We start from the raw sequence: 27,984 nt of genomic DNA on the forward strand, positions 1-27,984 counted from the left end.
ATCTTAACCACTACAGTTTTCCTTGAAAGTTCATAAAAAACACTATCATGAATTTTTCCAGATTTTTCAAGCCAACAGTTTAGTTTTTAGAGGAGAGGGGGGACGATTCCAATGGGAAAGATTCAGAGAAACTCAATTTTGGAACAAATAAAATTAACCTTAAAATGAGTAGGGAATATATTTTATTTGTAAAATAACAGAAGAACATACATCACATAGACAGCGATGCTCGATATTCTATAATCCTGTCTTTTCACATCACTACATCGGATGTTGTGATCCGTTGAGAAGTTTCCGAATCAATAGGAATATTGAAAGCCTTTGATATGACATCAGGTAGAATATCGATGTTGAGGAGCTGTCAACAATGCTCCAGGGATATGGAGTGAGAATACGCTTCGAACAATGTTTTACTTGCACTAAAGCTGAAGTCATAGTATTGAATAATCGGAGTTGGATAGAATTTGGGAGAACAATCAAGAAAAGTTTTAGGTGTTGTAGTTATACCTATGGAATATCGCTTCATTTTCTTTAATAAAAAAGTTAATGAACGTTTGTTACCAACTTGGATTAGTTTCTTCTTTTAGAAGCAAATCCATCTAAGCCTTGTTTCAAGCGTTACTTGTTTTTTGTTAAATTTACATATTGAAATTTAAGCCCCTATTCGTAAGCTTTTCAAAGACAAAAAATGCAAATTTAATTATTGTCATTATGGTTTCTTAGAAATCCGTAAAAATGAAACAATTTAGAACGTATCAGAATTTTTACAAGAAAAGTTGATACTTTTGATACTCGTACCTACAGTGTTTTTAAATTTTGGGCTTGTTATAAAGGAGGTCTCAAAACTCCCAAAAGAAAATGATAATTGTTATGGTTTTTTATGGACTCCCTAATATAGCTAAAAATAGCCGACTGTTGCTAATAACTGCTATGAAAAATACATACTAAAGCTTCGTACAACTTACTACGTTGCACGAGTCTATTACGAAAAACCACGAACATAAATAATTTTAGTTTTAGCATTGAAGTATGTAATTGGTTGCTATTTTTATTCTGCAACAAAAATGTCAATATACCACTGATTGTAAAGTAATATACCACCACATACCACTAACTGTAAAGTAATATACCACTGACTCTAAAGACTACAACTACCATTATTGTTGCAGATATGTGACGTGACAACAAAATGGCGGCTCTACACATCGCCTGGCGACTGCACAGCCTGGAGAGTCTGCTGCTGAAGGTGGACACCAAGACCTGAACCATGCCCGCTGATGCCCGCTAAAATGGAGTTCGCCTCTATTTTACCTACCAATGTAAGTAGTATTGCATAGAATAATTCTTGTAGTCAATGAAAAAAAAGAAAGGGACAAAATTCACAGATTGTTTGGGCCATTTAATAGGTAGCGTTCAGTTTCGAGCTCACAGGACTTTTCTCAACGATTGATCTAGAAGGGCTTAGGTATAGTTTGGCAGGGTTTTGGTTGGGTTTTTATTGGCGGTCAAGCTGTAGATCCTGGCTACACAGGAATTGCAGCGATGGGAACGAGAGGTGGGAATCGTATGATTTGGCAGCCAGTGAAAAAAACTAGTGAAAGTTAGGAATCACGGACGATAATCTTGGAATCTGCAAAAATTTTATTACAGAAGTACCTAGTTGAAGAGTTCAAAATAAAGCAGCTCTAGCCCGGCTGATATTGTATTACTTATTCTTCAAAATGCTACGAGTAGGTACTTAGTCGTTGATCATCATTTCAATTTAGTCAAGTGCAGTCCTCTGCTAGACATAGAAAAAGAGGGTCAGAGATTACGATCACCCATATTTTTCATCCAGCTGAACCAGCTATGTTCTCGCTACTGGATCCATGCTAAAAGTAGCAGATCCGCCGCCTACAGCTATCGATTTTCAATAAACGTATTCAATGAATTTCACGCGTGGATAGTAAGTAACGCAACCACAGAGCCGATATATTTAATAATTAATCCCAATCCTATTAAATCGCTCGAAGTATACCGGCGCAGGGTCGGGCGTTGACCGAAATTCGTTTAGCCAAATTTGAGGTAGGGTCAATGATTTAGGGGACCTCTTTGACATATTAGCAAGTTAGTTTAATAGTTTAGTTGTTGATATGGTCTCCTGTCGGATTAGATCCTTTAACTTGTAGGATATCAAGCTATTTGAAGGTTTGGAAGTCTTGGGAATTTAGATCATCATTACTGGGGGAAGAGTTATTTAGGGAATGTCTAAAAAGGATAGGATTCTTGAGTTGAACCCTAGAGTTCATCAAAGTCTTCTAAATGCTTATTAAGTATTTGAAGTATCTAGTAGGTAATCGTGATAAAATAAACTTCACACAGTTTAAGATTTTAAACTTTCGCGTTCCATTTCAACTAAAATAGTAAGACACAAGTCTTAACGCTTGTGACCACGGCTGCAGCATCGCAGCCGAAACGTCAAGCCGTGAGTACATATGTAACTCATTAATAAACGTCGCGTTAAGACCCGTGTCTTACTATTTCAGTTCACACAGTTTATCAAACTGTTCAAGATAATAATGTTACTGAAGAAATAAATAAAGGGTCCGTGGCCGAGTCCCCCTGTGTTCAGTAGAAGTTATAGTGCAAAATGTTAAAAGTTAAATTTCAGGTATCTCTGAAATTGAAAAAGTGTTGGATTCTTTTACATACATATTCTAAGTAGTACATAGGTACGTATACAGAAAGAATTTCAGGCTGAGAATTTTTACACAGAGAGTTATTAACGATTTTCATGTTTAGGTCAAAAACCATAACTTCCCAAAAAAAATTTTGTTGGATTTTTGCATATCTATGATCTATATTACCTACTTTCACCATGTGCCAAGTTTCATTGACGGACGAATTATTCGGGTTACAAACGCCTTGTTGATTGGACTAGCCCCCGATCAGATAGAAGCAATTTTTAATCAAATGTACAGTCAGTCACAAATATATTTATAAACGAATAAATATTTATACTGATCGTACAAATAAATGTTTAATATTATTTTACCATAGGTAATTATACCTAAAAATATAATAGGTTTTATTTTAACCTATCATATTTTATCATAGGTTTTATTTACCTATAATAACATGTAAATCGTTTTACCTAATCAAAATAATTGTAACAATCAGTCTTTAAAATAACTCTACTCTCTCTACATTTAACTAACTACAAATAAAAGTTTTAATTATAAAAGTTTTAAGTATTTTTAACAAAAAATTAAATACATCGATTAGCTAAGAAAAATAAATTAATGGTGCCTAAAATACACAATTATTTTGGTAAAAGAACTAGACAATGGATTATACCTACAATACATAACGAATTGGAGCAAGATTTGCTAAACGATATACTTTCGAGAAATCACCTTAAGTACAAGTTAAAAAAATATTACCTAACTTTATGTCCCTGATACTATAACTAGACTATTAGATATATTATAATGTAATATTAGTTTTTAAAAAGTAAGTGCAGGCCCGGCGCACCAGGCTAGACACTGGAGGTGTCTGATCTGATGTGCCGGCGACTGTAGGAACCAATTTTGCATGTGTGTATTATTACTTAGTTAACCTTTAACCAGTGACATGACTATTTAAAACACTATAAGGGACATGACGTCTCACAGGCTACTACTTCGAAATCAAAAAATTTACAAAATTGCATGTGGATTACTTTAAAATTGTATTTGTATTTAACTATTGGTATGTCAATAAAACAAATGTAAATGAATTCAATCATTTTTTTTATAATTACATAGAAAAAAACTATAATTACCAATTAGTGGTAATTTTCAGCCTCAATTGATATGAGCTCCTATTTTAGCATTTTAATAGACTTTATATAAATTCTATGTCAAATTTAATACTTTTTACTAAAAATCTAATAATACAGAAACCGAAAAAACATAAAAGCCACTTCTGAAAACTAAAAATAAAAATTCTGACACCCGCTCAATTTGGCATAAAATCAATGGCAATTTTTGCAGAAAAGGCGAGAACATTGCAAACTTATGGGATTGCAACACCCCAACACAAGTGTACTGTGGCAGCGAAGCATGGCTTGGCACCCGGGGCGACCCCTTCCCCCCCCCCCCTCACCCCTCATAAGACCATAAGTTGGATGTTCATATTGCGGGGGGCTAAGGCACCCCAGAATGGTCTGGTGTCCCCCAGAATTTTCGGGTTACCGATTTGAAGCCGAAAGATTTTAGTACTAAGTCATGAGCTATATTATTATGATGAGATGATACCAATCGCATGCACCCCCTTATCATGACATATCAGATGCGCGACGTCCTTGTCATGCAGATGCACCTGTGGGCACTAATCTTCGCGACTAAGTTGTCACCCCCCCCCCCCCCCCCCCGACGCCGCCACTGTCCGCTGTGTACCCTGTCATTTTGTGTAGTTTAGGCAGACAAATACTGCATGCCCTCTCAGGATGGAACAGACGGTCCATTGTTTGAACCTTGACGAGGTTCAAAAGGTTCAAACGATTGACTGACCGTTCGTAATATTTTATTCTTTGATGAATTCGTGGGCTGGAGTTATCATTTCCTAGTATTTTCTGCCATTTTGCACTTAAAATAAAAATTAGAGTGTAAAAGTTTTTGTATGACAACTAGGGACATGTAGCCTCACAGGCTACTATCGATTTTCTAATTCGTATAACTTACGTGCAAAACAACCGATAACTAGTCTGCCTTCTTCTGTGGTCGTTTTAGCACTAAAACAAAAGCTACTAAGACGCTGGGTCGCTGCAAGCGAGGGGAAGTGGTCAATTCTAAGAATTTGAAAAACATGAGACGCCTGTGAGACTACGTGTCACTGGTTAAAGGTTAATATGTACAATAAGTTACACTTATAACAGTTAGCACGAGAACGACTGCCGACAAACTGTTAAGCAGTTTGGCAGATTAGTATTAAGTAAAATCGATGTAACTTTTATGAGACAATAAATTAAAAAAAAAAAAAAAAAAAACATCATTTTAAATAACGTCAAACATGCATGGTTTTCGTTGACTGTACTTAGTGCAAAAGCTGAAAAAAATATGATATTAAATTTATTTAAATCGGGGGCTTCAACCACGTGTGCGTCGAATACTGGGGGACTCGGCCACGGACCTGAAATAAAAAATAAGGTTTTATCAATATTTGGCCGAAGGTCCGGTTTCCACCAAGGCAGAGAGAATGGAGTGGAGCCGAGAAGTATTAATCAGATTTCATTATTTCCACTTCTCGTCTCCTCTCCGCACAGCTATGCTCCGCACCGCTCCACCTTGGCAGAAATCGGGCCTTAAAATACTTAAATTCCATTCATTTCAATTATTTTTTTGTCGGCAGGTGGCGCCAGAATTTAACGACTCGATCGTGGAGTATGATGACGGTGATGACCCTGATGCTGTCACGCTTCTATCTATACTTCTCGTTGGTAAGTAGTTATATCGTTACATCCATGAAAACGCGTCCCATCAATTTTTGGTCGAGGGAAGTGCGGGGTTTTTGATCCGAGCAATCCAGCAGCGTGATTATACAGGGTGTTACTTCGCATCCTTGCCATATTTACAGAGGTAACTATATTACTGACACTGAAAGCTAGATTAGAGAGATCAGATCCGCACGCGTGCCGAAATTCCGCATCACAAGAAAGCACTTATTTATGGTAACAGAAAATTTTATTAATGATTATACACGAGGTGCTTAGGTATAGTGATAAAGACACTAATGTCCATCTGGAAGTACCTAACTGAAAGTGCTGTTGAGGCGTTGATTTCGTATGAGTGTAGGCAACAAAGGTTGTTTAGGCAGCAATTTCAACACCAAACGTCTAATTTGAAAACGCTGTAAAAGTTGTTATCTTCCAATGGCACGTTAATGTTTGTGGTTACTGCTTTAATTTTGTTTTAGAACTTTTGGTTTTGTTTTGTACCTATGCGGTATCTTGGTCCTTGAATATTTTTGTGTAGGTATTTTACAAGTTTCAATATGGATAAATATTATTGTGCTTAGCTGATAGTGTTAAGTACCATGTCTATTGGTATAGTAACTTAAATGTTATTATTAATCTAGACTGGAGCCACTTTAAAAATGAAAAAATCATCTATAACAGCGTAATAGGAAAATTCCCCGGTGTTTTTTAACTTCTTTGTTTTCTTTGTTCATTCATTTTCATGTTCATTTTTCAAGTTGCGAGTGGTTTGTGCTTTTATTCACTCATTAAAATGGTTCTGTAGTTATAACTTCTAAGTCTTTATTTACAAACAAATCAATATACCCAAATAATTTATTGCGTCGTGTAAACATTTTCAGTTTATTGGAAAGCACAAAAATTGAAATCGCCTTCAAATCGGCTGATCGAAATTTCTGTCGAATTCAATTTTCCCTTTCCCCTTAAACTCCGAAGAATCTGAAAAATCTAAACGAAATAATATTTTCCAAGGCTTGGCTATCGCACGTCCCCATAATAGGACAGCCGACGGAAGGGCATTTTCTTCCAATAATGCTTGGAAATCTCTGATTTTCTCCGAAGATCCGCCTGTGTTTTATAATATTTACGTTTAACTTCGTAAAGATATTGAGATTTCTTTGAAACAGATTTTGAGGGTTTAACGTTTTAAGTTTTAATTGTATTTTAATTGCATTCAGAATGTGAAAGGAAAAAAGTATAGTTTAATTTTTAGTGAAATGGGACTTTACAGAAGATGCAAGAATGTTTACGGTTTATGACGTCATTTATTAAAAAAAAATACATTCACTTATAAGATAAATACAAAATTAACTTAAAACTATAGTATAGATATTTAAGATATTCATTTATATTTGACAAAATGCTGCTGGTGATTACGTAAAAACTAATTAAAAAATCGCTCATTTATTTCAAAAATAGGCTTTAAAAAGCTCTTTTTATCATCTATCAGGAAATTAATATAATTGAGAATTATTCATTTTCCTTTTTTAAGAAAAGTTATGAGTGCCTTGAGAAAATATTTTAAACTTAACCCTTATTCTAAAAGGTCTAAAAGGTGTTTTGTTCGTATTTTCCATTGAACAACTTCTTGAAGAAAAACTTTGCCATTGTTTGTTATTACGCCTCTTTGTGATGGAAAGGTGTGATCCGAAAATTGAATAAAGGGTTTTTCTTTCTCTGTAATAAGCCAGGTTATATTTTGGTACGAAATTTTGGTCTTATAACGCTGATCTCATTTTATTTTTGTTATATTATTTTATTTTACTTTATTTGGAGAAAAATCTGTTATTTTACTAATTAACAATATCGGTATAAGGTAAATAGATTTGTTTCTTTTCCCAAATGGTGGCGTTACAAGTCTGTTGATGGCCTATTATAATTAACTAGTAGGTAAAGAAAAAAGTTAATAAAAACGGCTAAACTACATACCTACTTGCACGCGCACCTGGCCGGCGAGAAACGTTTTAATTGAGTGTGCTGCCAAGAAAAAGAAAATCAGTGTGTTCGTTTTGATTGTCATTTGTTTTATCTCTTATCATTCTACTTTTTTGTCTCGAACTAGCTATTGAAATGTGAAGTTCTATAGAAATAATTAATAATTTTCTTTTTTGTGTCAAATTACAAAGCTTTGTATCTTATACAAGCTAAAAGCAGGTGACATTTTTTACACTAAGTACTTCATAGAACTGTTGCTTTACCATAAGTTTACTTAATACATCATAGCAAGTTCGTAATAAATCTATATCAAATTAAATTCTTGAAAGTAACCGCACATTATCTCGTAGCAACATTTCCACCTACAGGGTGACTTTGAAATCGTTGGCATACTTTTAATATAGACTACTCATGATGATCTCATATTTGGGGAATGTACTATGTATCATGAGTAGAGTCTTATTTTAAAAGGATGCCAACGATTTCAAAGTCACCTGTATATTTTCCGTCTGTCGAATTCTCCCAATTTACAAATCAAGCTACCTTCATTTGTTTTACACCACATCTGGCACATGTCAAAGTTATGTTGTTGCAATTCACGAAGTAGTCCAGTCATTATAGTAAGTTCACCTCGGAATTCGAGATACCCAGCTGTAAGTCTGTAAATACGTGTATATTGACACCCTAAAAGTTGTCTCAAAACCTACATATGGTAGGGTGTAAGCAACTATTAAATTTCAAGGTCAACGGTCACAAAAATCGGTTTTTTGCGCTTTTTTTAGAAATATCTCATTTCCTGTGGGTTTTTTGCTATTTGTATTATTATCAATATTGTAGAATACGAAATTCTCTACAAATTTTGTTCAAAAACCTTTTTTATACGGTGAACCGTTTTCGAGATAGAGGGCGGAGAGCGCGCGGTCACTGCATCACTTCAGGTCTACTTAAGCGGTTTAGATTTTTCATACAAAAGGATTTTCCCGCTAATTCCTGTGGGAATTTCGGGAATTCCTTGTTGTAACTAAGCTTTGAGTTTACTAAGGTACCTACATGCCAAATTTCAAGCGTCTAACTTCCGTTAAGCGTTTAGATTTTTCATACAAAAGGATTTTCCCGCTAATTCCTGTTCCCGTGGGAATTCCTAAGTATACTATAACCTGCCCAAGTGTATGAAGAATAATTGTACCAAGTTTCGTTAAAATCCGTCGAGTAGTTTTTGTTTCTATAAGGATCATACAGACGGACAGAATTCTATACATGAAACATATTTTCAAAATAACTATCAGGGGGTGATTAGTGATCGATACTGATGCCAAAAATGCAATCAGTAAAATTTTTGTCTGTCTGTCTGTCCGTCTGTATGTTCCTTATAGAAACAAAAACTACTCGACGGATTTTAACGAAACTTGGTACAATTATTCTTCATACACCTGGGCAGGTTATAGTTTACTTAGGAATTCCCACGGGAACAGGAATTAGCGGGAAAATCCTTTTGTATGAAAAATCTAAACGCTTAACGGAAGTTAGACGCTTGAAATTTGGCATGTAGGTACCTTAGTAAACTTAAAGCTTATTTACAACAAGTAATTACCGAAATTCCCACGGGAATTAGCGGGAAAATCCTTTTGTATGAAAAACCTAAACCGTTTAAGTTGACCTGAAGTGATGCAGTGACCGCGCGCTCTCCGCCCTCTATCTCGAAAACGGTTCACCGTATAAAAAAAATTTTTAAACAAAATTTGTAGAGAATTTAGTATTCTACAATATTGATAATAAATACAAATAGCAAAAAACCCATAGGAAATGAGATATTTCCAAAAAAAGCGCAAAAAACCGATTTTTGTGACCTTTGACCTTAAAATTTAATAGTTGCTTACACCCTACCATATGTAGGTTTTGAGACAACTTTTAGGGTGTCAATATACAAGTATTTACAGACTTACAGCTGGGTATCTCTAATTCCGAGATTCTTACCTAATTTAAGCTTAAATGACTGGACTAAAGGTGAGTGAGCTTTACATGTGTGGTGGCTTGCTACTGTTCGCTTTTCAAAAGATTTGACAGACATTACACTATCGTTATGTGCATGTACATGTACACACACAAGTAAAGCTCACTCGCCTTCGTGAGTTGCAAGAACTATACCTATACGTTGTATCGTCACTTGTTTCAAACGACTTCTTCTTCCACAGGCATATTCCTCTCCCTCCTTATATTCCTGAGCGTGGCTGGAAACATCCTGGTCTGCATCGCCATCTACACCGACCGAGGGTTGAGGAGAATCGGGAATTTGTTCCTGGCGTCGCTGGCGATCGCTGACATGCTGGTCGCTGCTGCTGTGATGACGTTTGCTGGGGTCAACGACTTGTTGGGGTAAGTGTGCGCAATAGGTTTTGTAGGTCCATAAATAAAGTGACAATGTCACGTTTGAAGCCACGATAGCCGACCGGTTAACGACTCGTGATCTGGGGAAAGCGAGTTTGATCCCCGCCGCTCTACTATAATTGTGGTGAGTTCACTCGTGCGTGACACAAGCATATTTAGCTTAGTACGAGGGACTAACGGGACTATTAGTAATTTATGAAATAACAAATTACTTACTAATAAATCTTTATTAAAAAAAATGTCAGTTATAATTTCGAAATCATTTCGCTCCAGCGTTTTATGTAAGTTTACTCCGTGAAGTTATAATTAAATTAGAACTGACCTGTCCATAGATTAATAAAGCCTAGATAGATTGTAAGCGGAAGAAAAGTAAGGCATTTTTTTAAATTAAAATGTCCTATTTATACAACTAATAACATTAAATTACGATAAAATTTTCATGCTATGAATTAATTATTTACTACTGTAATAGTATTAAAAAGTAGCTAGCTGCTTTCACTATAATATTTACATTTAGTCAATAAATTCAAAGAACACTCAGCACCGAACAGTTTGTGGCAATTGCCTATCTGCAAATACGTTAGAATCAACTCGTTTACCAAATTGACTGCACTAACGACACACAATGGGCCAATTGGCAAGCATTACATGCATAGCGGCAGTGGACATGTTAAGGGGATTTTACCCTATTTATGGACATAGAAGAAGAATAACAGATAGTTTAAAAATATTTTTAAAATAGAAAGCTGGCTTAGGTATCCAATGAAATGTTTGAAATTGTTTATTTTTAGAGACTATTAGTAGTGCACTACTCTTAAATAATATTGTCTTTGTGTTAGTAGTAGGTTCATCAAAATAGTCCAATGGTCAACGTGGATCGATCTACTGACCTTCGGCACGTCTGACACCATACATTTTAGCTAAAAATGTCACCTGCATAGTATACAATGCAAAAGATTAAAGACTACTTCATAGATAAAATAGCAATTAATACTAAAGTCTAGTAGCTATAAGCAATAGGTGCTCAGTATGTAGTTCGTACAATGTTTGAAGCCACGATAGCCGAACGGTGAAGGGGTCGGACTGGCCGACTCATGATCCGGGGAACGCGGGTACCTACGGTCCCCGCCGCCGCTTGACTATTGTGATGAGCTCACTCGTGATACAATACAAGCATATTTAGCTTAGTACGAGGGGCTAACGGGAGTATTAGTAATTTGTTATTACACAAATTACTAATAATGTTTAAAAAAAAATGTAGTAACTTCTACTTTTATTCCTCCACTACTTTCTACTTCGCACCCACTCCCAAAAATGTGTTAAAGACATTCTTGATTCCCACAAACTTCGAACAGTTTCTTCAAGTTCCAATCGATTCAAATCTTCTAAATTGTCCACAGAAGGATCAACCACAACCAAATCCTAAATGAAATTCCTTTTCACAGTTACTGGGTCTTCGGCGAACAGTTCTGCGACACTTGGGTGGCGTGTGACGTCATGTGCTCCACGGCGTCTATACTCAACCTCTGCGCTATCTCTCTAGACAGATACATACATATCAAGGATCCGTTGAGGTAAGACATTAAGCACTTTTTAGCATCGGCGATTTCTTTTAACCACAACGAGGAAGCTCTTGGCCTGTGTTTCACCTAGTGTTGAAAATTACTATCGGCTGAATTTTACTGACCGTCATTTACGGTCAAATTGGTCAAAAACGGTCAAAAACAAGTCATAAACTGTCAAAAATGGTCAATTTTGGTCAATTTGATTTCAGTAATAGTTTCGAACTTTTTTAGTTTTTTCTTAGATTTTGTGATTGATAAGTCTAAAACATCTTAATTAAAATAAAATAGTGATAAGTACTGAGGTGGTTGAGTCAAATTGACTGAATTTGACCGTTTTTGACCGGTTATTTATGGTATTTGACCATCGTGACCGGTCAGTTCACTCAATTTACATCTCTAGTCTCACCTGATGGTAAGTGATGATCAGGCCGAAGGTGGAAGCGAGCTTCACCGGAATCCTCATACACGCTAGTGTATCGATACAGCATCGCGATTTCGCGACTTCATGCGTTCTGACGCGGTATCGGAATCGCGCATTTTAGCGACTGTATCGATGAAGCATCGCGATTTCGCGACTTCATGCGTTATGACGCGGTATCGGAATTGCGCGTTTTAGCGACTCTATCAATGCGTCATCGCGATTTCGCGACTTCATGTGTTTTGACGTGGTATCGGAATCGCGCATTTTAGCGACTCTATCGATGCAGCATCGCGATTTCGCGACTTCATGCGTTCTGACGCGGTATCAGAATCGCGCGTCTTAGTGACTGTCGATGCAGCATCGCGATTTCGCGACTTCATACGTTCTGATGCGGTATCAGAATCGCGCGTCTTAGTGACTGTCGATGCAGCATCGCGATTTCGCGACTTCATGCGTTCTGACGCGGTATCAGAATCGCGCGTCTTAGTGACTGTCGATGCAGCATCGCGATTTCGCGACTTCATACGTTCTGATGCGGTATCAGAATCGCGCGTCTTAGTGACTGTCGATGCAGCATCGCGATTTCGCGACTTCATGCGTTCTGACGCGGTATCAGAATCGCGCGTCTTAGTGACTGTCGATGCAGCATCGCGATTTCGCGACTTCATACGTTCTGATGCGGTATCAGAATCGCGCGTCTTAGTGACTGTCGATGCAGCATCGCGATTTCGCGACTTCATGCGTTCTGACGCGGTATCAGAATCGCGCGTCTTAGTGACTGTCGATGCAGCATCGCGATTTCGCGACTTCATACGTTCTGATGCGGTATCAGAATCGCGCGTCTTAGTGACTGTCGATGCAGCATCGCGATTTTGCGACTTCATGCGTTCTGACGCGGTATCAGAATCGCGCGTCTTAGTGACTGTCGATGCAGCATCGCGATTTCGCGACTTCATGCGTTCTGACGCGGTATCAAAATCGCACGTTTTGCAACTCTATCGATGCAGCATCGAGATTTTACGACTTCATGCGTTTTGACGCGGTATCGGAATCGCGCGTGTTATAGCGACTCTATGGATGCAGCATTGTGATTTCGCGATTTCATGCGTTCTGACGCGGCATCGGAATTGCGCTTTTTAGCGACTCTATCGATGCAGCATCGCGATTTAGTGACTTCGTGCGTTCTGACGCGGTATCGGAATCGCGCGTGTTAGCGACTCTATGGATGCAGCATTGCGATTTCGCGACTTCATGCGTGCTGACGCGTTATCGGATCCCGCGTGTTAGCGACTCTATGGATGCAGCATTGTGATTTCGCGACTTCGAGCGTTCTGACGCGGTATCGGAATCGCGCGTTTTAGTGAACTGTATCGATGCAGCATCGCGATTTCGCGACTTCATGCTTTCGGACGCGGTATCAGAATCGCGCGTCTTAGTGACTGTCGATGCAGCATCGCGATTTCGCGACTTCATACGTTCTGACGCGGTATCAGAATCGCGCGTCTTAGTGACTGTCGATGCAGCATCGCGATTTCGCGACTTCATACGTTCTGACGCGATGTCGGAATCGCGCATTTTAACGACTCTATCGATGCAGCATCGCGATTTCGCGACTTCATGCGTTCTGACGCGGTATCAGAATCGCGCGTCTTAGTGACTGTCGATGCAGCATCGCGATTTCGCGACTTCATGCTTTCTGACGCGGTATCAGAATCGCGCGTCTTAGTGACTGTCGATGCAGCATCGCGATTTCGCGACTTCATACGTTCTGACGCGATGTCGGAATCGCGCATTTTAACGACTCTATCGATGCAGCATCGCGATTTCGCGACTTCATGCGTTCTGACGCGGTATCGGAATCGCGCGTTTTAGCGACTGCTGTCGCTGCTGTTTCCAAAAAGCGACTCAGTCACCGCATTTGGCGTTTTTAAGCGTGCGGTGTGGAATGTGTAGCAGCTTCTAAAAAGCGGCAAAATCGCCGATCTATAAGTAGCATGTAATAGCATTGCATTGCATTGTGCTGTGGCTCTGAGTACAGATACAGCACATCATTACCCACTGTTTGTTAGATGAGTTTATCTGATAGATATCTCTATCTGAGAGTTGCGTAACAAAACATTTTAGTTTGTTGTCCAGATAGTCCTAATAAGCAGGCAGACACTTTTAATACGTGTGGTAAATTAGCCTTAAATAACGTTTTACTGTTCATATTATTATGTAAATATCATTGTGTGCAAAACAGGCTAGAATTACCGAGAACGAAAGGGTTAATTAATCCAAGTGCGATGTAAAAATAAAAATGAAATCTGTTTTGAACAAGTTAAATTTGTTTAGTAACAGCTAGGTTTTGCTTCAGTTGATTTGAAGGCTTTGAAGCCTGAAAAAGGTTTGAAAATGTTTGCACAAATTATTATGAAAACTGACATTGTTAGTTTGCCAGTTGTAAATAATAAATTAGGCTTCGGTTAAAATTGTGAAAACGTTTTCAAATTTTGTTTAGAGTCCGATATTAACTATTGAACAATTTTAATTTAGAATAGACTCCGATAAAACTAGTGAGCTATGAAATTTAATAGCGATTGATTGCTACGATAATAATTAAACTTGTGAATTTAACAAATTTAAAATAAATTACAGCGTTTAGAAATTTAGAATATGGCCGCTCTGGGACAACCAGATTTCCTTACAAATTGTGGTGTCGTATTATGTTCACTTCATATAGCAATTTTTTATGCAAAACCGCAATCGCACCTGGTGTTAAGTGAGCAGTCTAGGATGGCAGATATCTGCCCTGTATGTGCCTATTCACTCTCGCCTTGAAAAGGCCCGGATTAAAGCTATTGCGAAAGTATAGATGGCCTCAAAGCTTAGGCCTGATCCAGACACAGGCACACAGCGATCATCATGCGGTTGCTGTGCAGATTTCGTACATTTCGTACACGGTTATCGCCTCAGTGCCTTTTTTTGTCGCGGGTGAAACGCTTTGTGCAGCGTCACCACTGCCGGAGGACAGGGTGGTGTATGGGACTCCCGGCGCCCCGAAAAGGGCGCTGCTCCGTGCTGAAAAGGACGGGGTATACCCACTAAAACCTCCGCGGCGTTCCGTCATCGCCCGAGTGGGGATGTCTCGAGTATCCGGCCGTAGCCTTAGACTTCCGAGAACCGCCTCAGTGCCTCGCCAATGAGAACCAACCCAGAAACCGCGCGGTTGTCGCGCGTATGGTTGAACCAGGCCTGAAATAATTCGTTTTATTTAATACTTCAAAACGAGGTTGACAGACGATAGGCACAACCTAATTCACAATAATTCAATGGTTCCAATATTTCGCAGCAATTTTTAAATTAACGTAAATGGAATCAGTCTGTGAGAATAATACCGAAATCGTGGAATTGTTTCCATTAATTCCAGAATCAATGTAATTATATATTTTAACAACAGACCTATCGGCACGGAAGGTACCTCAGTACTTAACCACTAGAATCGAAAATAATTGCGCACCCAATATCGAATTTCAAGGGAAATGTCGCCGAAATACCAATTTTGTATAATCTGCCGCCCTGAAGTATCAAATTTCGGTTTTAACAGTACACTTTGAAGATATTGGCTGAGCCAACAAATTGGAATGAATGTTATTAACATTCGAGCCGATGAATCTTTATAAATATTTGATATTGCGTGGTTGAATATCAAGGTTAATAGGGTTTGGAGTTGTCATTGCGGGTATTGTGGTGTTGAATTTCTATGTAGGTCATAAGATAGATAAGAAAGAAAAACGTTTTTAGTGGTATTAAAACCTCAATAAAACTTAATATCTAATCTGACTCAAGATCAAAGCTTGTGGAAGAAATAAATGATTTTCCGCTTAAATTCTAATATTATCACCTATCTTTTTAATTCATTTTAGCATGTATTTTGCTAATGAATTAAAAATCGCATCGTTTGGGCCAGCAACAACAAAAGAAATTAAGTGGTTCACGAGTCTAACGCTGACTGCTTAGCAATAAATTTTAATACGATAGCAGAAGAAGTAGATCGCTAAGGAAATTCAGTCTCTCTCCTAGTTAAGTAGTTTTTATAGTTCTTGCAACTTACGAAGGCGAGTGAACTTTAATTTTATGTGTGTACATGTACATGCACATAACGATAGTGTAATGTAATGTTTATCAAAACTTTTGAAAAACGAATAAGTAAGTAGCCAGCCACTACACATGTAAAGCTCACCCGCCTTCGTGACTAACAACTATACATAAAAAGCGATAAATTGACATAATATTGTGATCGCGGGCATTTCACAAAAGGTCTCGGATCCCAATAAACTTTAGAAAGTAACACAATTACTATAACTCCAAATGTCTTTCTCGACTCCTAATTCCTACCTTTTATTTCAGATACGGCCGCTGGGTGACCCGACGGGTGGCCATCATTACAATCGCCATGATTTGGATCTTGGCTGCGTTGGTCAGCTTCCTGCCCATCTCCCTCGGTCTCCACAGGCCCGATGAGGAGGCCTTGGCCACACAGAGGCCTCCGAGATACCCCACGTGTGCCCTCGTGTTGACCCCAACGTATGCGGTTGTATCCAGCTGTATATCGTTTATACTGCCGTGCATTGTGATGATCAGTATATACTGCAGGTTAGTAAAAGATGAATGGTTTATTTGCAAACACTTTTAACACACATTATGTATAGTTGAAACAAAACAAAGTGACAGAACAGCAGGAGGCAGGTAATAAGCACGTATAATGAAGCAAAATTAGCGTTTAAAATAAATCCTTGTGTTAGAGTGGTGTGTGCCGCAGCGATGCAAAAAGCAAAGAGCTCAGTGTAAACACTGCCCTCAAAAGGACAGAACACCGATTTTCAGCTCTTGCTAGAGAACGCGCGAAGCGCACGTGAACGGAATGAACCCGCTTGCTTTTGGAAACAATATCTACATAAGAAAAAAGCACAATTTCATGAGACGCAAGTAAGGTGAATATTAATTTTATTCATTTACTTTTTATTGCTTTAGGATAAGTCTGTATCTATAACTGATCTAACAAAATGTTTAATTTAATTGAGTTTACTAAGCACCATTTAATTATCTACTAGAATTTTCTAACATTGCTACAGTTTGCCAACGTAGGACATCTAAAAGTTTGCATTTATGTCGAACTTCATTTCGTTTAATGACCTTTTAACTTACATTTTAACCGCTAAGAAGTTGGCTGAGAATCGTAACATTGATTAATTATGAACTTGATTTATTAAGTACTTCAATCACTTTATTTTAGAACAGTTAGGCAATTTTGATTTAAGTTGCTACTTAACGCTACATTATTATTAGTCGTTAGCCTGAAAATTGTGACTTAGAAATTATTTGATAAAATGAGACTAGCAGTGAGCTATATCTTAAAATGATACAAAAATACTAAAAGCTTTAAGTAAAATGAGATGCAAAGTAGATAATTGAAACTGCTTTAAAATGACTTTTTATAATAATAATATTTTATTATTAAAAATATTATGTTTTCTTCCACAACTCTTGCCACACTATCAAAGGGTTTTGACAATAATCATTCGACTCGAACTTGACCTTCACTGGTTGGGTTTTTATTGACGGTCAAACTATAAATCATGGCTACGTACGAGTTGCAGCGGTGGGAACAAAAGGTGCGAAAAGTCCCGTTAAAAACTATTCAGGCATTAACTTAATAAGAAAAGACAAAAAAGTAAACATAAAATGCTTTCTTCAGGGGAGATTGTTTGACAATAAATAAAAGACATAAAATATGACTGATCAAACAAGAAAAGAAAATACATTTTTCTAGATTTTTTCCTACAAATTCTTAACCACTGATTCCGTTAAACCTAACAATCCCTAATGATCCACTCAACAACAAAGGCCAATTTGCGATGAACAGTCTTCACAAACTCACAATGTCAAGGAAGGCTTAATAGACCGTTTTTAGTGCCATTCATTTTGAATGGACCAATTAGCTAAGTAGTTGTATAAGGCGGTTAAACTTCCATTACGTAGAAAGCACTTACGATATGGTATTTATTAGAGCGTCCTTGTCAAATGATGTCAGGTTCAAGTAACTACAGTACGTCATGTCCTTTATTATTAAAAGACATGCGGTTACACCAATTTAATTTATTAGATTCAGTTCATTTTGGTAATATCATGTCGGCTGTACCAGCACTGGTGTTTTGGGTACGGTAGTAATGACATGAATTGATACAGTAATAATATTGGTTTTAATTGGTTAAAAATCTGAAATAATCTGTTCTTCGGCGGACACTTCCAAGTCGTTTTTTGCTTAGGAGAGTGGCATATCAATACCTACCAGATGCCTGCCTGCGTTATGTGGGGCTCGAACCCACTAAAAACCTGGGGTGTTCCCTCTGCTGCTTGGTGGTCGGCGCCTTGGGTACCAGAGACGATCAAGACGCTTTCCGCGGACATGACAGGATCCACCATGCTCCCCCTCAATGGGTGGCCGATGTTCACCTGGCTCACCTTTATTCGATCCAATTAGCATAAAACATATAACCTGTCTATAGTTATAGTTCTTGCAACTCACGAAGGCGAGTGAGCTTTACTTGTGTGTGTACGTGTAGGTTCATGCACATAACGATAGTGTAATGTCTGTCAAAACTTTTGAAAAAAGAACAGTAGCGAGCCACCACACATGTAAAGCTCACTCGCCTTCGTGAATTGCAACAACTATAAACCTAATACTCAACAAAAGCACATCACAAGGAACGTCACTCGACTTGAAATAAAAAGGCTGTGGGACATTATGTGACTAACTGTACGACTTGTCGCTCACGGAAGTTACACAATGAGAGCAGTCGCACGAGAAATGAACTTTTATTAATGGAAGAAAAAGTTTCAATAAAACACTGAATGGCTTTTATTAAACTCAATATCGGTGACTGCCACATTTTTCCTTTTACCGGAGAAGTGACATTTTAGATGGAAATGTTTTACTTTTTTTACTAATAAGTAATTATTGTAAGCGCTGCATGATTTTGATGAAAAATTAGTTAAAATGGATTACCGATTTCACAGCATTTATTCCAAAACCACTTCATTGAAATACTTAATTCTAGCCCTAAAAAAATAGATTTAAATTTTCTTTAAAATTAGACTTTAAGTGCTTTTAGTAGCTCTGAAAACAATTTAAGTTAGTAAATTGAGTTCACTAAATAGTGACGTCACATCTCATTACCATACCAAATCAATGAAGAGTTGCGGTTTAGCGGAAATAGCACACAGAAAGTTTGTTGATTGGCTATTGTCAGCTAGGTACCCTTTATACCATTGATAGGTAGGTTCTATTGATAACATGCCCTTGATAAGCAAGGGAATAAATGGAGCGAAGTATTACGAAATGAGTCACTTTTGGAGACATTTGGTCTCGTAAAAATCCGATGCGTTACGAAATAAAACCCAATTTTACGCTTAAAGCCTCTATAACGCTGATATACGATTGCTGATAAAAACAAATCACTTTCTAATCCTGATTTAAGATAATTTGAGATGAAAAGGGACTCAAGTACCTAACCAAGATTCGATTAAGTAATGAAGCGTTCTATTCTGAATTTGGCAAATGAATTGGTTACAGTGACATGCCAGGTTAAATACGCTTAGGCATATTGCCAGCCTGGATAGCGTTGTTGGCTCGAATTCCATATAGTAATTGCTTCGTAACTGTTTGTTCAATGTCTTGATGATTTGTCTCCAGACTGTAGCTACTATACAATATTATACATATGTAGGTACATCTGCACATAATGAAAAGAATGGATGTAGAAAGTGTTTGCAACCTTTTTATAGTTTAACTTGAAGTATAAGTTTAGAAACAATATCTATGGGTTCATCATCATCATCATCTCAGCCATAGGACGTGTGCCAATGCTTTCCATGTTGTCCGGTTGGTAGCGGCCTGCGTCCAGCGCCTTCCTGCTACCTTTATGATATCGTCGTTTCACTTTGTAGGTGGATCTATGGGTTAATGCCACCACCACATATCTAGATTATCAACGTTATTTCCAACCTTTTAGTCCTTAAATATATTAGCAATAAGGAAACTCACTCACACCTTTGTCAACAGACTGTACTGCTACGCCCAGAAGCACGTGAAGTCCATCCGCGCTGTCACCCGGACAGTCCGAATGCCGGACAACCGGACAAAGTCCGTCCGGACTCGAGTACATACTCACGTCCACTCGTCGCCGTATCACGTGTCTGATCACAAAGCAGCCATCACTGTGGGCATCATCATGGGGGTTTTTCTTCTGTGCTGGGTGCCGTTCTTCTCTGTGAACATTGTGGCGGCGTTCTGCAAGACTTGCATACCAGGTATGAACATTTTTAATAAACATTAGTAGTAAATAATGTTAGTAATTTTGAAGCCACGATAGCCGAACGGTGAAGGGGTCGGACTAGGGCATGAATATCGGAATCTCGGAATCTCGTAATATCGGAATCTCGGAGTACGAGATCCGATATTACAATTCCGATATTGAGCGACCCAATATCGTAATATCGGAATCAGATAAAGGTTTTAATTGAGATTTTAAACATAGCGTTTAAACGCGCCACAACCTGCCACAAAGCCCAAAGTACATGATTGACAAAGACCAATGATTTTATCATGTCTTTCACCATCACTTTTTGTCCCACTGCAAATATTTTCTGCTAATGATTTATTTATTTATTTATTTATTTATTTTATTGGGCTATCAACATGAGATACAGTATTATACACAATTAAAAAAATTAAGCCAAAGGTCTCTAGCTAACTGCTCCCACACAAACGATAACCACAGCATGCATAATATTATAATGTAAGCAACCCGTGAACTTTACACAATACAATAACATAATATAGTACCTAATTACAACTTTGAATTTAAACAACAAAAAGAAAGCAACAAAAAAATAAAATATAAAATAATAAGAGGCCTCCTAGATGCATGCCACCAGGGGCACGTCACCCGTCTTAATTGTTTTAATGATAGTTAAATAAAGTATCGTTAAGCCTTTATTTCGCCTGAGATACAGGAAAAAAACTTCCTAGTTCAGGCACACGTATAATTTTACCTTTTGTAGCATAAGATTAGCCTAGAGTTTAAACTGTCAAACAAGTTATTCATTAAAGATTTTATTTATTTATTTATTTTTATTTATTAATTATTTATGGTTAATTTTACTTGTTCTAAAACAATTTTAACACTTGCCGTACTTGGTCTTAGCAATGAAAAACGACATCTCAACTCCCTTCCAAACATTAATTGGACTATGGCCCGTTAGTTCTGCGTATCTACCTACATGTGCCCTGCCCATTGCCACTTCAGCTTGCTAGTCCGTCAGACTATGTCAGCGACTTTAGTTCGTTAACGGAGCTTCTCATTTCTGATTAGATCTCGTAAAGAAACACCAAGCACAGCCCTCTTCATAGCACGCTGTGCAACTTTGAGAGCCCACGTTTCCGAGCCGTATATCATGACTGGTTACACACACTGATTGAAGACTTTCGTCTTTCAGCACTGAGGTATTTTGGACAAAAAGATGTTGTGTAGTTTCCCGCGGCCCAGCCGAGTAGGATTCGACGATTTACCTCTTTCTCGAAATTGCATCTATGATCATCTATGAAATTGAACAGCTGAATCGTTTGTCCGAGGTAGACATACTTGTCAACAATCTCGAGAATCGAGCTCCCAACCGAAAATAGGTAGGGCGCAACATGGTCATAAGCTTTGTTTTGTCCATGTTCATCCGAAGGCCTACCTGTTGGGAGATTCAATTAAGGTCTTCGAGCATTGTGCTGAGGTCTTCCAGCGATTCCGCACTAGTACGCAAAACTGACGGCCGAAGAGGCAGCAAGGTTCTGGAGTGGAGGCCACGTACCGGAAATCGCAGAGTAGGACTGCCATCCACAAGGTGGACCGACGACCTCAGGCCGCTACCAACCAACCATTGTGAAAATTATTGGGGGAGGCCTATGTTCAGCAGTGGACGTCCTATGGCTGAAATGATGATGATGATGATGATGGCCCGTGGTTTTGTGAGTTGTACATCGATAATAAAAAAGGAATAAATTACAAACATAATATTCAAGTTTTTTTACCACTACCTAAAATTTTTGTAACATTTGACTTGAATGACTCTACAAATCGTTCCGCCAGTATTGGTTGATGAAGTAAGTTTGTTTGATACCTGTTTTACAAAAACACTTAAATTCCTTGCTAGTCCATATTGGCCTATTATCAGTAACCAAATGCAATGGAATTGGATACCCATAACATACAAAAATGGTTTTAAATACTTCAATTTTATAATTTTAAGAAGTGCTGTTTTGTACCAAATAAAAGATATTGTGTAAAATCATTATTTTACTTGTAAACAATCAAGAAATGTTACGAAAATAATCAAATATTCAATTTATTATAACACAAACTCAATTCCGATATTAATATCGGAATTCCGATATTGAGATCTAATATCGGAAATCAATATCGGAATTGAAAACCTTCCGATATTACATGCCCTAGGTCGGACTGGCTGACTCGTGATCCGGGGAACGCGGGTTTGAATCCCGCCGCCGCTCGACTATTGTGGCCCACTCGTGACACAAGCACTATTTAGTTTAGCACGAGGGGCTAACGGGACTATTAGTAATTTGTACAATACAAATTCTAATACTCTACAACCCCTTGAAGCTGCTGTGAACCTTGACATTATTAGTAGTAATTTAATGTTAATTTTTTCCTTCTCCTGCAGCAAACTAGACATAAGCGTGTGTTAGGAGTCGGTTAACCGCAATGGTTTAGCCGTCGACAGAGATCCAACTAACAACATTTGAACCGACTGAGACACAGAAACCGTTGGATTATTTTCATAATATAAAGTCTGCAAACAGAATTTCAACAGACTATTCAGTTACAACTTTTTGAAGTGCCGAGATTTTTCGAAGATAGGACGTTTCAATGACCGCATTCTCTTAATGAACCATTTTTTAGGCCATCTTTGTAAAATGCCTCGTAGGTAATTTGAAAGCAAGGTTTGATCGTGATCACCTCATCATATAGCGTCTATCACTGCTGCAATAAAACATTCCAGTTTTAAAATATTTAATACCCTCACACTATCAATTCCATTATTGCTACCCGTATACGAACAGTTTAAAAGACTTTTCGCTGGAGAAAAGTCGAACTAAGCTTCGAACTCCGCCAATTTTCTTCTACTTATTTGTTGTGGAACTAAAAATGTATAGCTTTCCTCCACTCCGGTATTAACTTATACATTGCTAGTTGGATGGAGCTGCAGTATCGAAAATAAGAAGTGGAAATAGTTTCTCAGGTCAAGTTTTGTTGTAGGATATTATACTCTATTTATTTGAAACGTCTCTAAAAGCAACACTGCTTGGTACAATTTTGTGGTGCAAGTCTAAGCTAAATCAATCTTACTTGCAAAACCGGAGAAATTAAGTTGTTTTTGTTTAACTAAAAATAAAGCCACTAGAATTAGATTAGGGCGTCTACAGCTGGGCAAAGGCCTCCCCCAAGAATAGGGATGATGATTGGGTAATTAAATCGAAATTCTATTTAGTATATCAGACAGATAATAAAACAATTTTGGAGACATGTTTTTTATTTTTTTTCATAATAGAATAATTACAGTGTTATATTGAGTTGAAATGTCGCGTGACGTCACTTTTGAGTAAAAATTCTACTCAAGCGTGACGTATCGCGCCCTTTCAACTCGATGTAGCACTGTTATTATTTAATTATGAAAGAAAAAAAAATATATGTAATATTTTCTAATTGTCTGTCTGACGGACAAAATAAATGCAATGTTGCCTCATCTAGCCTATTTCCACCACGACCACTTGCTTTCCGCGACCTTCACCAGATCATCGGTCAATCGAGGCTGCCTAGTACCTATATTGCGTTTTCTGGTTCTTGGTCGCCACTCAAAAACTTTTTGCCCCAACGGCCATCATTTCTACAAGCTATGTGCCCCACCCACTGTCACAGTTTGGCAATAATACCTACTTGTATAATAAACCATACCTACTTTGGCACAACTACTACAAGTTTTTAATATTTATTACCAATATTACTAACGATAACCGCCAAACTTTATACTCTGTACCTACAAAGTTCAAACAGTTCACTAAAAGGAACATTGATTGCTTCAAACTTTAACATTTTGAAAGATCCAGCGAAATTTCCACAGATTGTAAATCTAACTTGAGTTGCGATAGTATCGATACTTACGTTATCGATATTGAGTAGTGTTTAAAAGCTTTGGAATCCAAGTTGTAATCCAAGACACTAAATTACGAGAACAGTAATTAACATTGAAGGTAGTCCTATTGAATCGATACATTTTAATTAGATGGTGTTAACTGATTCCAATTCTAATACAAACTCCAAATTAAGTTCTTCAAATCTGACTATAATTAGATTACAAGTATTAAATACGAAGCGAAAAGGAATAAAAAACAAAGTTTCTTTAGATTATAAGATTTGGTTGTTGGTTATAGAATATGTAGTAGTACATAATAGTCAAAGAATTAACTTGTGTACAAAATAATGTTATACGATATTTTTTAGTTCTTGTTGGTTGATATTTATCCATAATAATATTAAGTACCTCACTTTTGAAATAGTTAAGTTAAAACTTGAATTTACGATGCTAAAGCGACCTTTCACAATACTCGTATATTTTTCAAGGAAATTTATCATCATCATCATCATTTTAGCCATAGTAGGACGTTAATTGCTGAAAATAGGCCTCCCCTAATAACTTCCACGATGACCGGTTGGCAGCGGCCTGCATCCAGCGCCTTTATGAGGTCGTTCTTGTGGTATAAAATATCATCGACACAAAATACCGACAGATTGGCAACACTGCTTGTAAGTCCACTCAAGCGCCGACTAACTAGACTTTAACTCAGTGTCAACAACAATCGGAAGATAATTACTAGTTTTAATTTGAGTTTGCAATTGAACTGGAGTCTGAACTTCGTCGCCCAAGCTAGTTCTAGTTGGTTTCATTCAGTTTTATTATCTTAGTAACTATCTACACTTCTACACTAATATTATAAAGATTCTTTCACCATTAAAATCCTACATTATTTCTGATAAATATACCTAGGCAGTACGAAGTTCACCAGGGCCACTAGTGAATTATAAACTCTAATGACTTTTGTTATTTTCGAAACAAGCTTTTGCTCGCGTTAATTTCGGTTGTTATTTTATTTTGCATTTCTTTGGAAAACTTACAGTATGTCACAGAAAGTCTGTATTCCCTGTCCCCTTTCCAACAGTTTCAGTTCAGTGGTTTAAACATAACAGATTAACAAACATCATTATATCTATTGGTATATTCTATACCATTGATAACTTTCTACACTTTCTTGGGTTCTCAAAGTCTAAAGATTTTCACCGTAATTTAATTATTTCAATTTGTATCTGGAAAACATGCAAAGTCACTTTCATATGTAACATTACTTTTGGTAATTTCGCTATATTTCAATAAGAAAATTGTACCTTGATGTGTTATGAAACCTTATAAGGCCTTATCCTCATCAGTATTTCATTTTCCATCAGAGCTGAATTCGACTGATCTCCGAAAAAGCTGGCTCGAGTTCAGAAGGAATCCAATAACTAGGGTAATAGCACAGTTCGAATAAATAAGCTAACCCATTTGTGTTGTATTTATTTTACAACCAATAAATCTGTCAACCATCTGGCACACTTTGAAACTATGCAATGTCGGTTTTGTAAAAAAATTTAGAAAACTCTTAAAAAATGCTTAGAAATATTTTTATTATTACAGCACGATAGGGAGAGCCGACCCCAAATAAAATGGTAATGGACCAGACTAAGAAGAAGACGATGATGAAAAGTAATAATTAGGCTACTTTCGCGTAAAAAGACTGACAGATTTACTCGTAGGTGCGTAATAAGGTTTAATACAACCAAAAGAAAATAGGTTATCACTACCCAATTTTTACATTTGTCTTTTTAAAGGACATCTTGTATGTGAACTGTTTGATCTTGTTTGGCTACGTAAATATCGAGATAAAACGAAATAAAATAAAAATGTCAACAACCTACAGAAGGAACCAATAGTTTCAGCAATGCAATATGGCGGGCCCGTGGGGGCGACCTTACTTTAGTTTTGTATTCGTATCAATAAAGTATATTGAATTTATTTACTATTTCAGCCTATTTCGCTTTGTATACGAGTGCTAAAATTCATAATAAGCTATTTGCCTATCCCAATACGTTTGAATCGTATTCGCGATTCAGAAAAACTGATTGGTTTCCAGGAAAAGTACAGAATTTTTCGCCAAATCGTCGTAATCGGGTTACTAAAATTTTAGTATAATGTAATTAAAATTAATTCCACTTGTTTTTTGATCCGGGATACGTAAATGGATATGTAAACTCGTACATTTTTGGTTGATATTTCCTTTTTTTTACATCATATCAAGCTTACGAAAACTGAGGTCTCTAATGCCCATAGGGGTCACTTAAAATTTAGGGATTGACGGTGAAAACAGTAGGCCTAAAATGCGCGCCGTGATAACTTTTATCGACGTCAAAATGTGTGGGAAAAATCGATAAAATGGCGTGATAACCGCTTATCGCGGCGCGCATTTTAGGCCTACAGGTATCTTCTTCTTATCGTGTCGACAACAAACCTACACAGCGTCGGCCCAAAACTCTGCCACAAGAATGGCGTTGTCAGTAGCCTTCATTAAATCTTTCTGTTGTTTGGGCACGCAGGGCACGACATTAAGATTATAAGACGACGGTATAAGATCCTTATAATAGGTAGGTGCTATTTTCGAACAAAAATGTATGGTCTGATGATTTCTTTCTGCACGAGCAAAGACGCGTTATAAAGGTTAAAGGCACAAGTCGTTTTCAACACTTCGAGGGTATAAACGTTCGGCCTATTGAAGCACGAAATATAGCTCGCATAACTCGAAGTGCCGAAATTACGATCTTATCTGAAAGAGCCTTAAAGCCCTCATAAATTCATTTCATCAAGTTTATTGGATTGGATATTAATTTCAATTTTGTTCCAGATTTGGCCTTCAAGATCCTGACTTGGCTCGGATACTCCAACTCAGCTTTCAACCCGATCATCTACTCTATATTCAACACAGAGTTCAGGGAGGCCTTCAAGAAGATCCTGACTTCCAGGTACCCCCCTTGTTGTGGTTATCAGACAGTCAGAGCAAATACTCCAACAAGAAACGACAATTTCGTCACCGATTACGGAACAAAAACCCTGGTTGTGCGCAGAAGCGGGTCACTAGGTCTCTCAGGAGTTGATCCTACTCCAAGGTCTTCTGCTGAGTCTGTGAGGCCACTGAGGGAATACCACATTTGACAAGAAGACGGCACCAGCAATGCTGTGTTCGACAGAAGTGATGTGGTCTGATCGTCCAAGGACTAAGCAATACGTGTTTAAGATTATTGATGCTCATTAGTATTTCTATTGATCAGAGTTTGAAGGGACTTACAATGTACATATCTGGTGAAATGGTGTTGTGTCGAAAATAAGGTCGAATTTGGGTCAAAGGATCATTGAATGTGTTTTAACATACGAAATCTGTAATAATAATCGTATAGTCTGGTCGCTAAGCACGTAGAAATTTGTCCAATGATCCCAAGCTACCCATCCTTATCGCCCGCAGTGAGTGTGCGAGCGCAATAGCAACACAATTACGCGCGAGCGATAAGGATGGGTAGCTTGGGGTCATTGGACAAAATTCTACGTGCTTGGAGACCGGGCTTTAGAGTCAATCGATATCTTCAATAGAGGTACACTTCTACATATCGATATAAAATATAGAATTATCGACTTCAGATTTTAAACCTAGTCAGTACTATCCCATTTGATTCGCATTTGAAATTCCTGTGATACTTTTGTAAATAATTAAGTCTATTATTGTAAATATTATTGATAGGTGTATTTAGTAGCATGCTTAATAAATTTATTGAAGTATTAATGAGATATTTCCACGATGCATTAATATAATGTGGATTACATAAGTATGCCAAAGATGTTATAAAATAATACTGTTTTGATTGAAAGATTGTTTTGACATTTACAGTTTTTCATTATTTCCTTAGGCTAGAAAATTATGTTTGAAATTCAAT

General features: G+C 37.5%; 1 protein-coding gene across 1 annotated transcript; it reads left to right on the forward strand.

Moving 5' to 3' along the window:
- Positions 1 to 1,260: 1,260 nt before the first annotated feature.
- Positions 1,261 to 27,373, forward strand: LOC135083883 (dopamine receptor 1-like). Its single transcript, XM_063978631.1, has 7 exons — positions 1,261 to 1,319; positions 5,371 to 5,458; positions 9,622 to 9,802; positions 11,260 to 11,388; positions 16,190 to 16,435; positions 19,905 to 20,152; positions 26,904 to 27,373. The coding sequence occupies exons 1-7, from the start codon at positions 1,278 to 1,280 to the stop codon at positions 27,209 to 27,211; spliced, it is 1,242 nt and encodes a 413-aa protein (XP_063834701.1). The 5' UTR covers positions 1,261 to 1,277; the 3' UTR covers positions 27,212 to 27,373.
- The last annotated feature ends 611 nt before the right edge of the window (positions 27,374 to 27,984 follow it).

This window comes from Ostrinia nubilalis, chromosome 24, assembly GCF_963855985.1.
Source record: "Ostrinia nubilalis chromosome 24, ilOstNubi1.1, whole genome shotgun sequence".
Taxonomy (NCBI): domain Eukaryota; kingdom Metazoa; phylum Arthropoda; class Insecta; order Lepidoptera; family Crambidae; genus Ostrinia; species Ostrinia nubilalis.